The sequence below is a fragment of the Labrus mixtus genome, chromosome 4 (assembly GCF_963584025.1).
Source record: "Labrus mixtus chromosome 4, fLabMix1.1, whole genome shotgun sequence".
NCBI lineage: Eukaryota > Metazoa > Chordata > Actinopteri > Labriformes > Labridae > Labrus > Labrus mixtus.
The window spans coordinates 8,829,893-8,846,630 of record NC_083615.1 but is presented as its reverse complement, the minus strand read 5'-3'; the positions used below and the strand labels follow the sequence as shown (position 1 = coordinate 8,846,630).

General features: G+C 40.8%; 1 protein-coding gene across 1 annotated transcript; it reads left to right on the top strand.

The window, feature by feature from the left end:
- The first annotated feature begins 1,620 nt into the window (after nt 1-1,620).
- On the top strand, nt 1,621-16,733 carry LOC132972677 (1-phosphatidylinositol 4,5-bisphosphate phosphodiesterase zeta-1-like). Its single transcript, XM_061035681.1, has 11 exons — nt 1,621-1,813; nt 2,416-2,617; nt 4,460-4,604; nt 4,912-5,064; nt 6,588-6,780; nt 6,953-7,087; nt 9,426-9,542; nt 11,099-11,271; nt 12,995-13,121; nt 16,140-16,289; nt 16,551-16,733. Exons 1-11 carry the CDS (start codon nt 1,621-1,623, stop codon nt 16,631-16,633), a joined length of 1,671 nt encoding a protein of 556 aa, XP_060891664.1. The 3' UTR covers nt 16,634-16,733.
- The last annotated feature ends 5 nt before the right edge of the window (nt 16,734-16,738 follow it).

Genomic DNA, 16,738 nt, shown 5'->3' with positions numbered 1-16,738 from the left:
TATTGTATTTTTTCTGCCTTTATTTAACTGATGTACATAGGTTTTATTTTTATTTTTATTTTTTAATAATTTTATTCATTTTTCCTGTTTTCTTGAGCTGCTGTAATGCAAATAAATAAATAATAATAATAAAAAAAATAAAGTTTATCTTTATCTTTATGTTGTCTACACTTGGCCTGAACTGGACTTCTGTCTGTATGTCATCACTGTTTCATGATTTACACTTCTTTTTATGACACAGATATATGTTGACTTAGTTAGAAATAACAAAAGGGAAGACTGTTAACTCTATTCTGTCTCTATCTTACCTCTAAGTTTTAACACTCATGTCTTCAAGTGAAACAAAAGGTACATTTAATTCTCCCTCTCAAAAACACAAAAGGCAGTCTGCAATATGCTTAAAATGTCAGCGTTTTTTTAAACATGACATGCCCATGGGGTTTGGAATGTTTTGTCACTATGGCAACAACTTCATGCACCTCCTAAGAAACCATCTGAAAGTCAGATTATATTTAATATATTTTATACCCTGTGAACATATCTGTTCCTCTTGATTATCTATAATCCAAAACACCAGGAGTAAGAGACCACCAACACCTAAGGTAGGCTTTTGTTGTATGATCTTTTTTATTGTGTTTTTAGGACAATTTAGGTTTATGTCCTTTGCTAACTAGCTAGCTAACTCCCTCATCAGCTGCAGAAGTTTACAGGCAATATGAATGTGGTAAGAATGAAAAAGGTTTAGCTTCCTTAGGGACTTTTTATTCACTCACAACACAACTATTTGGAGATCTACTGGTATGGATTCAGTGAGTACAAGTGCATAAAATGTTGATAGCAGAGGTAGTTGCTTGGTGTTGCTCACACTGAGGAGACAGATGCAGTGGGAGACCAGCTCTCAGCAGGGTACCCAGTGACAGCACAAGACACACCTCTGAACTGACAGGGGCTGCAGAACAAAAAGATGAAAGGTATGGAGGGAGAGACACACTCACAAAGCCAGGGAAAGTCACAGACACTTTTGTCTCACTGGCTGAGAGGAATGACAAGGAGAGGAGGGGGACTAAAAAAGAAAAAGTCACAAAGACGCTGCCTTAGCATTTGATGGGGAAAAAAAAGATACAGAGAGTCGAGGAGAGGGAGGGCAGGTGCTGTATGAGAGGATGAGAGAACTTTGTGCAGAACGAAGACCCTGGCTTCTCTTTTATTCACTCTCATGTTGAGTTTGAAAAAAGTGGTATTTCGACAGCCAGCGCAGGTAAAAAGCGCGGCTACGTCTCTGAGCTGACATTTCCATTCGCTATTTCCTGTATATTTTTAGAGAGCAAGTGATGTGCTGCTCCTTTGAAACACTAACAGGAGTTTAAAATATCTACAACGTGACAACATGAAGGATAATCTTAAGCATTATAGTGTATCATTTGAATGGACCTAAAAACAACCTTCTAACACCATCACAATTCACATTCAGCATTGCAGAAAGACACAAGCCTTGAATAAGTAAGTAAATAAGTATTCCATGGTGATCTTCACACAAGCTGGAAGTTTCAAGAAGAAACCAAAGAACATTTTCCAAAGTTCATCAAGGGGTTAAAGAGGCTTTAATGATGTGTGCAGGGCATGATGAAGAAAAACAAGGCCCCCTCCTCCAGGAGAGCTGAAATCCAACATTTGTACGATTGCTACGCCTGTGGACAGGAGACTCTGCCCGCCTGCGCCCTCCTCAGGTTCCTCCACAAGGAGCAAATGGAGCTCACAGCAAACGAGGAGTTGTCAGAGAGTTTGATTGATAGATATGAGATTGAAGAGACCGGTAAGTGAAGTGTATCATGTCCGGCTGCTTTCTGCTCATTACTATGGATATAAAAATGAATCTTTTCTTGAAGAACTGAAGCTTGGTCACTTTAAGATGCTTTATTAAGTTAAAGGAGAGGATAAGGCCGGAGCTCCGGAGGTGCCTGGTTGACAAAGTTGATCTGCTGTAATCCCAGAAACAGGAGGTTACATGATAAGACAGAAAATGGAAGAGTCAGGCAGAATAGACCAGATGTTGTCTGAAATGTGTGTAACTTTACTGCTGGCTAAATCACAGCTCAATGGAGAACACAATGAAACATGGCTCACAAGAGAGGATGTCAGAGGATTTCATTTTTCACTTGTTACAAGTAGAACATGATAAAGAGCAGTTTCCTGTAAGTCAACCAATAGATTACTAATGAAGGAGATGCCAAGTTGATTTAGAACACCTACTACAACCCAAACTGAATCAAAGCGTACTTAATGACTTCTTCTTAAATAAACAGCAGTGTGAAATGATATGAATGCTAGATTTAAGAGCAGGTCAACAATCTCAGCCTATGATTGGAAAACAGAACTGATGCTGGTTTTGACTGTCACTCTGTTCTCCTCTCTCAGCCAGAGAAAGCAGGTTCATGACGTTTGAAGGATTCCTCAGGTACATGGAGTCCAGAGACTGCTGCGTGTTCAACCAGAACCACACGTCTGTGTACCAAGACATGGACAAGCCCCTCACCAGCTACTTCATCTCCTCTTCACATAACACCTATCTGACTGGAGATCAGCTAGTAGGAAAGAGCCACCTGGATGCCTACGTTTGGTATGTTTGGTTTGTGTTTTTCCTCATGAAGCTGCACTATAAGGATGTGGTTTGGATGCAATTGCGGACCCCCGAGTTTCTTAAAGTTCTCCCCAAAGGGATAACCACAAAAATCGTGAGTGATTGAATAGGAGGGGGGAAAAGAACTAAAACAGTTACGAGCCAAACAAAAAGGCTCCCTGTTCTAAATAGCCATGAGATAAGGAGAAACAAAAGCACCGCTTCTGAGCAGCTGATAAGAAACTAGATTAAAAGGGAAGAACAACGAAACTCTCTACACCTGATACACAAAGGCCTCCAGCCCTGTGTTTATAAAGAAAGAAATAGGATAGGTCAGAAATTCCCAGCACCAACAAACTACACTGGTAGAGCTGCTGAAAATTGTAAACAAGTCAAGGGGTGCGTGTGAATAATCCCACACTTCTAAAAGACACAGAAAGAATACCTTACTAGCTCTGATGGTGAGATAATGAGTCAGCACAGATTGCTGCAATTTAAGGAAACATATAAGTTTAACACACCTGGGCTACATCAGGGCCAATCAGTCACACACACCTGACACTACACTGAGATGATCACCTCCCTACACACTACCTTTTTTAAATCATCTCTATAAAGTGGACATAATGTTTGTTAAAAATCGCACAGACATGATTTGGTTAAACCAACAACTTGTGCTAAATTGTGTATATTCGATGATTCTATCATTGTATGTCTGTCAGAACAGGTGATAACACCAATTTAAACACCATTTGGCTCTAGTACAAATTAAAAAATGCATCTCAATACTCTATCATCCTCTTGTTATAGTCTCCTTAAGACCTACATGTGTGATCTGCATACTCTCATTTCATCGGTCCTCTCAACTGCTGAGACAGACGATGGAAATGAGGCGGTCCTTTTATGAGGTAATGGAGGTGATTACAAAAGGGGCTGATGGCAGCACAAGTGCTGTATTTATGGTCCCTGTGAAAGCGCTGAGCGCTCTGGCCTGTTAGTAGAGTGGAAACCTTCAAACCAGCACGTCTGGAAGCTCTGGACCACTTACACTATAAAAGGATCATCTTGAGAGGATGAAGTGGCTGGAGTAGAGGGTGGCTCTTTAAAAATCCCACTACCTCACAGGTAGTGAAGAAGACAAAATGACCACCAAATGTATTTGTAAGGAAAGGTAGTATAAGATTATCGAGAGTCTGGATAAAGATGGCGAGATGTTGAATTTTATTCCAAAGCTAATCAAATGTTTTAGCATCAAAAGTGTTTTTATGGAAAAGCTACGGAACCAACAGATCGTGTCCGAAAAGGCTACTTGAGAAAAAATGCCCCAAATTATCATATCATTTTGTAAGATGTATTTCCCCAGCATTCCTCCTCCTAATTCCTATTTTGAATCTATGACGTAAATGGTTAATATGCCTTATTGCCAAAGGGATTATTTCCCCACTGCTGCTGTTAGGGAAAGTATTTGTGTCCTCTAGAAAGTAAATCTTATACCACATGTGGTCATAAATGAGCAGCAGATTAAAATGTACTCGGATATGGGAGGGGGTTGTGACTGAAATGTTGTATGTACAACATGTACATGTAATTCACATAATAAATGGTTATTATCGTCTGTATTCGAGGAGTCATGATTGCTTGATGTGTGAGAAGTTGACTTAAAGTGTTACGCAAAAAAGATTAAGCTTAGTATGTGCTTCAACTTTTCACTAATTTCTCATGCCGTTCATTGTAAGTGCTTGTTTTAGACTCGCCACAACTCAGTGTGTGCATGTGTCTCCCTATGTGTGTGTGTGTGTGTGTGTGTGTGTGTGTGTGTGTGTGTGTGTGTGTGTGTCACAGTGCTCTGAGGAAAGGCTGCCGCTGTCTGGAGATTGACTGCTGGGATGGGCCAGACATGGAGCCTGTAGTCTACCATGGCTACACCCTGACCACCAAGATACTCTTTAAGGATGTCATCTCCACTGTGGAGCAACATGCCTTCGAGGTAACAGAATAAAACATGTACATGTATATCCTGGAGTGCTGCCCCAGGCATCTATCTCAGTGTTCTCGCCTGACTCGGAAAATACTCCAGGATTCATACTTAGCTGCATTTGCTCTAATTAATATAACCTCTGATAGTAATGCTTCGCTTGCAAGATGTCTTTGATTCATGCGGCTCAGGAAATTCTCTGTGATGTGTCTGGATTATTTAGAGCCCACAGAGAGAGAAGCAGATCCAGGTTGATTCTAATTGTTGCAAATAAGGTGTTGAATCATCATTTTGTATTGATGTGATTATTTCCTGACAGGTGTCTGCTTACCCAGTAATCCTGTCATTAGAGAACCATTGCTCCAAGGAGCAGCAGGAGGTCATGGCCCAATACCTCATCTCCATCCTGGGGGACAAGCTGCTGAGGACTCCCTTGGATCACCAAACCAATGGAGACCTCCCAAGCCCAAATGTAAGACTCAGAAGAGCATACGCTGGGATATCTGAATGTTGACTCAGGGTCAGAATCTGTGTTTCATGTGAGATCTGCTGGTGCAATCAGAGAGATGATAATGTTTGTGTGTTTAAATCCTCGTTTTTTTTTTGTCATAGCAAAGCAAAACAAGGATGAAAAAAAGAACTTTCTGACGTCATGGAGGGCCTCATTAATCTCTTTCTGCAGCTTCTTTCCTCCACTGGGATTCAGGCGAAGATGGACAGCAGTGTTTGCAAGCTTTTATCTCTGAGAGATTCGCAGAATCAAATGAGATGTGGTTGATCCTGAGAAGACTCTGTCATCTTAAGTGTGCTGCTGCACTTGAACTGATTGTTCATTTAGATTACCCTCTTTTGGGTCTGAATTCTCCTCTGAAAGTGTTGGCTGGCCTGAAAGATATTACAAAGGTCACTCAGTTCCATTGAATATGATGAGGAGGATGAAGTTTTTTTTTATATCCCTGTATCATTTTTTCTATCTTAATAACTTATAGATGGTTGGCTTATTTAGCAGTCACGGCACTACTGGTTTTATCTTTTCTATTGATCCCTGAATCAGCCTTCACGTCGCACTATCACGCAGCTTCAGACACAGGTCACCAACTCTAAGAACTGTCCATTGCTTTATACTGCACACTGATCACTTACATTAAAGGTTTAAAATATGATTACTGAATCTTGAAAACTACAGGGAGGATTAAAAAACATATTTTTTTCCATAATACTGTGTCATTGTAGAATAGGAAATAAGCTATAGTTAATTAGCTAGTTATTACTTCATTCTATTTTAATCACAAACATTGGCTCGAGCGCACTTTAAAAACCCTCATCTTATATCCTAAATTACATCAACATAAGCAAAGTCTGTGTTCTAGCTGTGCAGACTGTATCATTTGGCGTATCTATAGTAAAAAATGAAAGAGTGCAGTTGGGAGGTGTATAATTTTCATACTGTATAGACTCTTACGGGTTGTTAATGTTGACAAATGTGTAATTATTTTGCATTTTTTGCCTGTGCCAAAAGTATGTGATGCTGTCAGGTTACTTCCTGTCATTTGCTTACCATGGAGCCACTTCTTAGTCCAGACCATAATGTTTCTCTCTTTAAACATATTGCTGCTCACTTGGTTAAAAAGCAATAAAGGGTAGTAACAGATTTGCAGCGCGGGCTGTGAAATGTTGCACCAGATGTGTGATTAGATAATTCGGTTTAGCTGCCCCTTACTGCCTCTCATCTCATTAAATCAAGGTGTGTGTATGCTCCAATGTGGACGTAGCTACTGAGTGACTCTTTGAAGGAAAGCATCTCTTTTGAAAAATAAGGGAAGAGGCGGTTTGGACAAAGCAAAGTGTTATGATGTTAGAGATCTAAGTTTGAGGATGGAGAGACCAAGTTTGCTCTACTGATTCAAATGTGAGTGCAGGGGTGAATGTATGTTCTCATGTTTGTATTTGTTCACGTGTAAGCCCCAACCCTTTATGTTTTTGTTGGGATGTCAGGACCTGAAATATAAAGTCCTCATCAAGAATAAAAAGCTAAAGATTAAGAGGGAGGACACGGCAGGGACAGAGATAGAGGAGAGTGTTGAAGAGGGCGAGGATGAGGAGGAGGAGGAGGATGAGGAGGAAGAAGATCATCAATCCAAAGCAAAGTTCTGGTCTCCCAGAAAAGCAGGGCCAAAGGTGAAAGTAAGTCAGTAAGATTCAAGAGAAGAAAAATAGCCAAATGTTTGCATGCAAAGATATTGTACAGATCAACCAATAAGATAATGGGAGAAAAAAAGTAAAGTTTTTGTTTTCCTCTTAATTCTTTCTTCCTCTCTGTATTTAATATAATGAGTAGAAGAGGAAGGTCGTGGTGGCAGAGGCTCTATCAGACCTGGTCATATACACCAGGTCTGTCAAGTTCATCAGCTTCAGTCACTCCAGGGACAATCAGAACCACTTTGAGAACACATCCATGGCAGAGAAGAAAGCTCGCAAGCTAGCCAAAGCCTCAGGTACAGTGTTATTTACATTGGAGAGAAAAAGTGCAGCCTGGTTTTAAAGCAATAAAGGATGTGTGTAATTAATAGCAAATAGCACAAGATATTCCTATGAGCACAGCAGATTCACAGGATTTACAATCACATTAAGCTAGTGGGAGAACTCTTGTTGGACAAGAAATGCAATCACGTCTTGTGCCATAAACCTCCTTAACAGCCAGAGCATATTGAACATGACATATGCAACATAGGGGAATACTATTCGGAAATAATAACGCTTAACGATGCAGTAACAGTGATATGCCTTGTAGTCTAACCAGTTGGGGAGCTGGAAAGAGGCCAGAGAGGAACAAAACAACAGACAAACAGTTGAAGTGTCACTTTGGCGCTGTGCTGCAGTATGTTAGAGAAACAGTGATGCAGAGAAATGAAATCCGCTCCAGCTGAGAGGGAATGACACTTTCCAGATACACAGCTACATTATGAGCTGCCTGGCAGAAACCATGAACAGTCTGGGTTATGTTGAGCTGTAAAAGCCTTCAATAGTCTCCTGTCAACATCAAGCCCTGCAGGGAAACTGCACAACTCTGGTATGATCACATACAGACTCAATATGCGAGACAGTATTAGTCTTTTCAGAATGACAATGTTAAAGAAAACAAAGTACTTTGAAATATCTGTACTGCAAGAAATTTGATTCGTCACAGTGATTATCATACAGATGTTATGACAAGTTAGGTAGTTCAGCTAAAATGTTGAGGATGTTTTGATCTGAAATTCTGCCTGACTTCGTAGATAGTTGTGCAGAGGGGAGGGGAGGGGTGGGGGGTGAATGACCGCTGATCACTGCCCAATCAGCTGCTCCAGGTTGTACGACTGCACACACTCATGCACATTGAGAGCAGAGACCTGAGCTAATTCCCCAACTTCAGGGGGCTCATTTAAGCACGGTTCTCTGCGTAATGTGTGCGTAAGAACATCCCCACGCAAATAGTGGGATTTATCAACTTGTACTTTTACTTAGAAATGTGTGGAAATATAAGCACAGCTCCGATCATGCTTACGCACAGAATCTAGCGGTAGAAAATTGAAACTACAAATAAAAAGCACTACAAGTGTCACAGCACGCCAGAATCAATCTCAACGTAGATGCATGTTCCGAGTTTTCTTTAATTAAAAACCCCAACGAAGTGATTTTTCTAGTTTGAAACAGACGTGTTGCCTAAATTTGTTCCAAAACCTTAAAAAGACCGCTGGGACAGGCGTTTGAAATGTTACATCATGGCTCGTTTTGCCTTATTAGCAGTAAGGGCTTTTCAAAAGAGCGCACTGATCTGTTTGGTCCAGCTTGTTCTCTTGTGAGAGCGTCACTGTTTGATTTTTTTCCCCAGAGAGAGCTGTGCCCCAGATGACGCTGTAAATGCACCGTTCTTGGGTGAAATTGTGGATTATTCTGTTATGCTCCAGCTGCAAATGCCTCTCGCTTTTGTGCCGCGATGTGTTTTATTTTTTGCACTGAGCTTAATATCAAACTTCATCTTAGTCTTTTCTCCTCTGACCTGTCACCTTCTCTCATGCATCATTTGTTCTTTTGTTAGTAACTTCGACTAAGTGAAAAGACTAAACACTGATTACCTACCGATGTGCGTATGATCGCCGTCTGCATGTTTGATAAATACAGATTTTTTTGTACTTAGAAACCTTCTAAATTTCATTTGTAAGACAGAATTTAGAACACTTTTTAGGCACTGTCGATAAATGAGGCCCCAGGACTTTTTTCCCCACCCTATTGTGCCTGCACAAAGTGACTGTAGATGTACGAAATCACCGTGGCAACAGCAGACATGCCAGTTTAATCTGTTTCCCCCTCCTATCATGAAAGAAACGTTGGCAGGAAATACCTGCTGGCCTCCAGCTAACAGGGAATATATATTGTGATTAAGCTGCTGGTAAGTTTGTGTTTATTGGTGATGCTGAGTGTGTGGGTGTGAGAGAGAGAGAGAGAGAGAGAGAGAGAGAGAGAGAGAGAGAGAGCCACAAACTTTATAAAATCATTGAGTGTACACCAGGCTTAAGACATATGTGGAGTCTGAATCAGGGGATCATTGATTGGTAATGTCAAAATTGTAGATACTCTGATACTTTTGATATCATGTGTTTTAAAACTATACTATTTCCATTATTTTAACGCTTGATGGTATTCCAAAGAGCCAAAGCTTTAAAGAAACTACAGATCTTCAGTCATACTACATCTAAGTTTAAAATTCTGGTTTTGTGACAACCCTATTAATAAGTAAATGTGTGTGTGTCAGAGGACACATTTGACCTTTGAGTGTCTTGTCTTCTCCGTCAGGTGCAGATTTTGTTCAACACAACCAGAAGTTCCTCAGCAGGATTTACCCCGCTGGCTCAAGGACGTCTTCATCAAACTACAACCCTCAGGAATTCTGGAACGTCGGATCACAGCTCGGTGAGTCTGATAGGAAAGCATCTGTCTGTCCAAAAAGAGTGACTGATTCGATCAGTGGAAAACATTAAGTATACAATTAAAGTGCAATTAAAATGGAGGGACACAGGGGAGGAAGTAAGACAAGACAAGAAACACTGGGGACAAGAACTACAGAATACAACAGGGAACACGAAAGACAAACAGAGAACTCAAGAATAGAACAGTAACAATACACACAAGGACATGAAGAAAATGAAAAAACAAAAAAGGAAAATCTAAAGTAGAAACATTAAAATAAAGAAACACACAAGGGAAACAAGCAACACCGGGGAAGAAGGAGACAAACTAAAACAAGAAAGGAAATCTAAACTCTGAAAATATATAAAATACAAAACTTAAACTAGTTACTGAGACACTGTTCTCATCTCTGTTTCTAATTCAGTTTATATTAAAACCCTTTAGTTTTAACTAGTTTGAATCTGTTGGGTCAGAATGATTCAAAAAGTTGACTTGCACATAAAAACCAACACAATCCATTTCAAGCTTCTTCTTCTTTTATACACTGAGAAAATTCCACCTTCAGTCCGGAGACTGAGATTGTCAAACTTCAAAGTGAACAACCTGTGCTGTCGATTATCAATGAAAGGAACATTTCATTCCAGTCCACAGCCTGACCAGCTCATCTGTGTTTACCCCGAAGCAAGTCCTCTCCTACCACAGATACCTGTGTCGCTGAAAGTAACTCTGCATCACAGAATGATGTTCAACATATTGTCATACACCTAAAGTAACACCCCTGTTCTGTCTGGCTCTTTCTTGGCTAGTGTTCCTCTCACTCTGCTTGTCTCTACGTCTTTACAAATCCTCTTTTCATTCGTCCCCATCGCACATGCAGCTCACCCCTGACTCTGACATGAAGCCCTGCTTAACACTGAGCAGACTGCCATCATGCCTCGATGGCAGCTGTGCAGATGGTGATCAGTACTCTGCACATTTTCTCTGCAGGAGACTGAAAAACAAAACAGCAGCCTGGAAGGATCAACTACAGTTAGATGAGCCTGTGACATACACAGAAACACCAAAGAAACAGAAACATCAAGTTGTATTTTTGCATATTTATTCATATTATTGCAGAGTCACAGGTGTTTACTGTTCAATCCTGCAGAGACATAACTCAAACCTTTAAGCAGGCTTTCAGCTGCTTCTTTCTTCTCTCCCAATCTGAAATGTTTAGTCACTGATGACACAGAGACATGGTGTATGCAGCACACATGCCAGCACAAAGCTTTGCACTGCAGAAAAAAAAACCCACTACAGATGCTCTCATTGCACAGTTGGTGATTTTGAATGTGTCCCTGATGCAATGTGTGCTACTGTAGCAGAAACATTTCATGTCATTGTATAATTTAGCTCCCTACTGCAGAGTGAAGAAGAGACTTACAAAACAAGAAGGACACAGAAAACATGTCATGCTGCTTGACATTCTCAATTTTGTTCTTATAGTTGTTGTTTTTTTTGTGAGTGCTCTGTGGCCCTTCTTTGTCCTTGTTCCATGATTGTTTTGTGGTGTTTTGCAGTGGCTCTCAATTTCCAGTCTCTGGGCTTGGCTATGGACCTTAATGATGGTCGTTTCCAGGACAACGGGGGCTGTGGATATGTCCTGAAGCCGCCGGTGCTCATGTCCAGTCAGAGGAGCTTTGATCCCGCCTGCAGCCAGCACAGCATCAAACCAACACACCTGCTGCTAAAGGTACAGCTGCAGAGCACCGGACGCTAAATAATCCACTCTAGCTGGATTGATGGTTTCATGGTGTAATGTTACATGGCTGTGTGTGTCTGTAAGGGGTTGTCTAACAGGGCCCATCGTTGCCTTTATGTTATGCTTTCTTGCCTAATACTGTGAACAAATTATGATGTAAACTCTTTGAGAGTGTCTCAGTTCAATTAGATCATCTCCCCTTAGAAAGTTAACTGAAAGGACGGGGAGGGCTGATCTGAAATGATTACACACACACGGTCCAATTAATACATCATCTATATCTCATTATGTGAAGTATGTTAGGGGCTGACCTTTTTAAGTAGTATTTCTAAGCAATGAGACAAGGAGGACAGTGACATCATCCCCTTAGTGTGCTGTAAGGAAAACACATATAATTTAACTTTCTCGGTGTCCAATTACAGAGGCGCAACAGTTTGATCTTTTGTATAGAACACAATGTTTAGAGATGATGGAGGCTTTAGAGCACAGAACATAATGTGGGACTAACGGGGATCACGCCGGACTCAGAGATTTAATGAAAAAAAGGTTGAATCAGTCTTTTGAAAGGTAATACATGATCACTTTTAATGGTCACTTAACATATATTAACAATTACTGTCCTTTAAACTGATTGCAAGTGAGTCCATGTGTTGTTTTTTCCAATGGGACCAAGTGTGGATTTTGGATCTATTTCCTCATTTGACCTTGTCCGTATGGTATTGTAGCTCATTTAAATAAAACATGCTAATATTGTTAAAGAACTCCCATTGTGCATATTGTTGCGTTATAGTCCTGCAGTCAAACAGTAGCTCTACTCTGGATCTCCACTATGCCGTTTTCTGATGCAGGAAATAAAGGGAAAGTAAAGAAAATGAATCTTTCTCAGACAGCCCCATATGAGGATGTATATACTCTCACAAGTAACGCTAAAGCACACCAGACTTGGCTTTCTAATGGGAGTATGTGCACACATTGTACATCTTCCTGCACAGTCCATGAAATATACATTTGGTGTGCTCAGCTTTTTAAGAAGCCCTGGGAAAACTTCACCTTTATTTATTCACATCAGCATTCTGTATTATTTGATCACTTCAGGGAAAATTCTGCAGCCTCGACTCTCTACTCTCAACGCAGTGGGAATCAGAGTCACGAGTAGCATTCAATGTTGTAACTTTGGTTTGGTCGTGGTTTTCAATCGCAGAACAATAAATTATTCAACTGCTCAGGAAAACAATATTTCCCCTTGAGCTTTCATGAGTCTATTTAGCATAAAACTGTCGACCATAAGAAATGGTCTGTGTTTTAATCGCAAATCTTTATGAAATGATTTCTCCTGACACTTCAAAGTATTGACTACTGTGGCTGTGAATGAACTTGAAGCAGGACTATCTTTAGACTATAGGAGAGGGAGGGGGGGGGGGGTGTAATTTTGGGGTCGGACATTGTAAAGCCTAGTGGGGCATGTCGTGATAAGTACATGCAGGTTTGTCTTTGATCAGAGCCAGGAAAGGGAAGGCTCAGTGTGAGAGGACTGTAGATAAGCCTGCCTCTCCCCAGACTAAAGTAATTACACCCTTCTGCTCTTTTCTTTTCTGTAATCTATCAGGTTCTCGTGTTTTCCCCTTTCTTTTTATAGTACATGACATCGATTTCATTCTCATACACCCCTGAATGACCGTACCCAATGCATCTCTGTCTGTGTGCCGGTCTACAGGTCATTAGTGGGTCCAACCTACCTGTCCCCAGGAGTGGCAAAGCCCTGGACCCCTTCGTCAGAGTAGAAATTCACGGGATCCCATCCGACTCGCAGAGAAAAAACACACATACTGTCAAAGGCAACTGTAAGTACTGCAAGACAAACTGTGTGTGGTCCTACTTCAGACACAGTTTGACTTTCTCAACTCGACTTTGTTGCACTTTACTTTCATTCAAAAATGTACTCTTTCAGACTTTTCTCAGCAAACAGTGAGGGATCTTAAAGTGTTTCCTGAATTTGAGAATTATTGAAAAGGTTCACTGGAAGCGTAGGAGTGTAAAAGAGTCTACAGCGTGCTAACCCCAATGCAAAGTTGTACTAAATGCTAATATTGGCATGCTAGAGGGCTTATGATAATAAGGTAGAGTATACTGATAACCATGTTTATAATGTCAGTCTGGCTCATGCCTATGAACTGTTTGCCAATGAAGACTAAAAATAAAATCTTTGGTGGAGGCATGTGGGAATGCAACACGTTTAGCAGGTATTTGACAACTAAGAGAGTATACAAACTCAATTTGATGACGCTGATGAAAATATGTCTCTGTCAATTCTGTGGTAGCCATTAAGTTGGGTACTGAAAAACATGGTTATCCATTCAAATCTGTATGATAAATTTAACTTAAAAAAAACACAACATAAAAGTCAACTCATTACTGTAAGTACTAGCGATGACTCAAGTCAGTAAAATTCTATCTCTGTTACATCCAACATCCACACCAACTTTCAAGCCGTTCCACCCACGCTGGACCAAAGTATTTGATTAACTGACTGACAGACCAACATTACCATCTCTACAACCTTGCCTTGAGCATGGTTAAAAAAAACACTTACAGATTCAAATCAAATGACACTTTTGTTTTCTGGGGCCTTTAAGACTCTATTACTGCAGATAGGACAGCTGAAGGGAGACAGTAATGTTGCAACTGCAGGTCGGACTATAGCCTCTGTACATGGGGCGCGCAGCATAACCACTAGGCTATCAACGCTACAAGAATATGCCTGGTAACAGCATACTGGACTGGACAGACAAGTAAACCTTTGAGTGAAAACCACCAAAAAATGTCAACGAGAATGACATTTCTCTATGACAGTAGTATTTTGTTATTTCAGTTTTTGTTTGTTTCTTAAATCCCTTTCCCAGTGAGATGCTGTTGGGCTTCTGAGGAGAAATGTGCTGATGAGTTTCCTGAAAATGTAGAAGTGGATTTCCTTTAAAGAGGAGTCTGTCATGCCTCTTTAGCTGACTGGAAACATGGAGCCGACAGTCTTACTGTGCACAACTGAAGAGTGGTTTTAGGCTTCAGTTTGATACTCATACATACAAACACTGATCATTTTCTGCGGATGTTAGGAGGTTCAGACTTGGAAGTACTACTCCCAGGGCTGTCAAGGTTTTTGTCAGATTACTTACGGTTCAGTAGGTGTTCACCACAAAAAATACAGTACAAAATGAGGCATTTGAGTAGTAGCTTTCATTTTTAAAATGCCAACATGAAAATGAACATCAGTTTTGAGACACAAAACTGATGTGATACAGTACTGAATTGTGGCTGCTGAGATGAGCGAGAAAGGGAAAGAAAGAGAGATAGTAGGAGTCCTGGAGGGCACAGCACTTATGCATGGGCATAAATCAAAAAAATCGGTTCACACTTTAAAACAGATAAGGTCAGTGGAGAATACGAATGAATGTGCATTTAAATTCAAACTCCAATCTAACAGAGAAGCCTGAGAAAATTGCTTTGTGTCAGAGAATGATGTAGAACATGGAAAAGATGACTCGTTAGTTTTGTTTTCTTGCTCTCCTCATTTCATTATTGCACTTGAAATACACTTGTCATGTATTTTTTGTACCAGGCTGTAAACATGTTTATTTCTTCTGTAAGAATTTGCATTTTAAAGGGCCCATATTATGCTTTTTCTGGTTTTATATGCTCTTTTGTGTGTTTTCCAAGTGTCCTGTGCATGTTTAGGCACATCTATTTGCAAAAATTCAAAGTCCGCGGAAACACGGCTTCTCCTACCTCCTCCTGTTAGCTGTAGCATTAGCCGCATGTAATGCTCGGTTCTAGCCCCCCTCGATAAAAATTTGTCTTTGATCTAAGCCCATTGGCTCGTTGTGGCATGCCTCGCAGCTCATGTTGCACGCCCGTTAACTTCCACGATATGCCGTAGCCTGCGGTAGCACAGTAGTGCTAAGGTGCTAATGTTTATGCTACCCTCGGACGGAGCCAGTGGCTGCATTCCCAATATGGTAAAAGAGGCGGGACATTTCCGAGAAGCGTGCTGAGCAACTGACCAATAACGACAGAGCGGATCGGCAGACCAATCAGAGCAGACTTGGCCCACGTGGGGTCTAACAGTGGGGGCTCAGCAGAGTGTAGCTGACGGACTCAGAGCGTAGAGGGAGCAAGGAGGAGCAGTACATGAAAACAGACACTTTTTTTTGGACTTTAGCTATTGTGAACGTACAAAAGCAGGTAGATTAAATATACGAACCCCAAAAAGGGCATAATATGGGCTCTTCAATAAAGGACCTTATTGGGAATTACATTACTTTTAGAGTCAGCCTCTAGTGGACACTTGAGGAACTACTTTTTTCTCTTCCACACTGACTTCATTTTTCCACACTGAATGTTGCCCATAGGTTCAAGCACATTATTCCCCTTTAAAGTGTATATCGGAATCAGGTTAAGTTGTTATTTACACAAGCATAAGAAATTAGCATTTATGTAGATAAGTGCCTTTTTGTTGTCCCTTCCAATATCTGCTCTCATGTCACCCTCTTTTTGTGTCTACCAACTACCGAGAAAAACAATTGTCTCCAGGAAGTGAATCAACTAGTTTCTTCACTGTCTGTATGAAGCCTGTTGTTGATAGTTTAGAGTAGTTTCAAGGAAAACAGCTGCTTGCCTGCAGTGTTTGAAGGCAAAGAGAACTATGAGAGTGAACCAAAATATTAAGAGTTGTGGGCCCGTAAGACCAAAACAATGACTACTCTTTGCATTATAGAACAAATCTGTAGATTAAAGTAACTTTTTCTAAATCTGTATTTGCTTATTGATCCTGAAGCTTTTTTTTCTTCTTCTGGTTACCATTACAGCTCTGAGTCCTCACTGGGATACAGACATGAACTTCAAAGTCAGTGTCCCCGAGCTGTGCCTTGTCCGCTTCTGTGTCAGGGACCAGACCGGCTTCCTCAGCAGTGATTTTGTGGGCCAGTACTCCGTGCCCTTCACCGGCCTGAAGAAAGGTGAGCTGCAGAGACAGAAAGGGGGAGAGGGAGTGCGGGGGTTGGGAGTCAGATGAAGAGCTAAATTACATCAGGTGACATTGTGTGACCATCATCGCATTTCCCTTCGTTCAGTGTCAGCATTACTGAAGGTTGGTCTCTGCTATGCGCTCAAATTCGTCAGAGAATCCTTCTACACATCTTTGTGATATTCATACTTTCAGCAGCTTAACATACATCTTTTTTTTTTTTTTTACATTCCCTTTTCTTCTCCACCTCCAGGCTACCGCTGGGTTCCTCTCCGGTCCCGAGACGGATGCAGCCTGGATCCAGCCTCGCTTTTTGTCTTCGTTTGGTGTTCCTAAAAACAACTCTATGTTTTAGACTCACACACACATACACCTCACCAACAGATCAAGAAGTGTGGATGATTCAGTAACAACAACAAAACAATATATATAAATAAATAA

Excerpts from the sequence above, each read along its gene's own strand:
- LOC132972677 (XM_061035681.1), top strand. The coding sequence starts at position 1,621 with ATGATGAAGAAAAACAAGGCCCCCTCCTCCAGGAGAGCTGAAATCCAA. Across the intron at positions 4,605-4,911 it reads TGGAGCAACATGCCTTCGAG|GTGTCTGCTTACCCAGTAAT; the intron begins GTAACAGAATAA and ends ATTTCCTGACAG. Across the intron at positions 16,290-16,550 it reads CTTCACCGGCCTGAAGAAAG|GCTACCGCTGGGTTCCTCTC; the intron begins GTGAGCTGCAGA and ends CTCCACCTCCAG.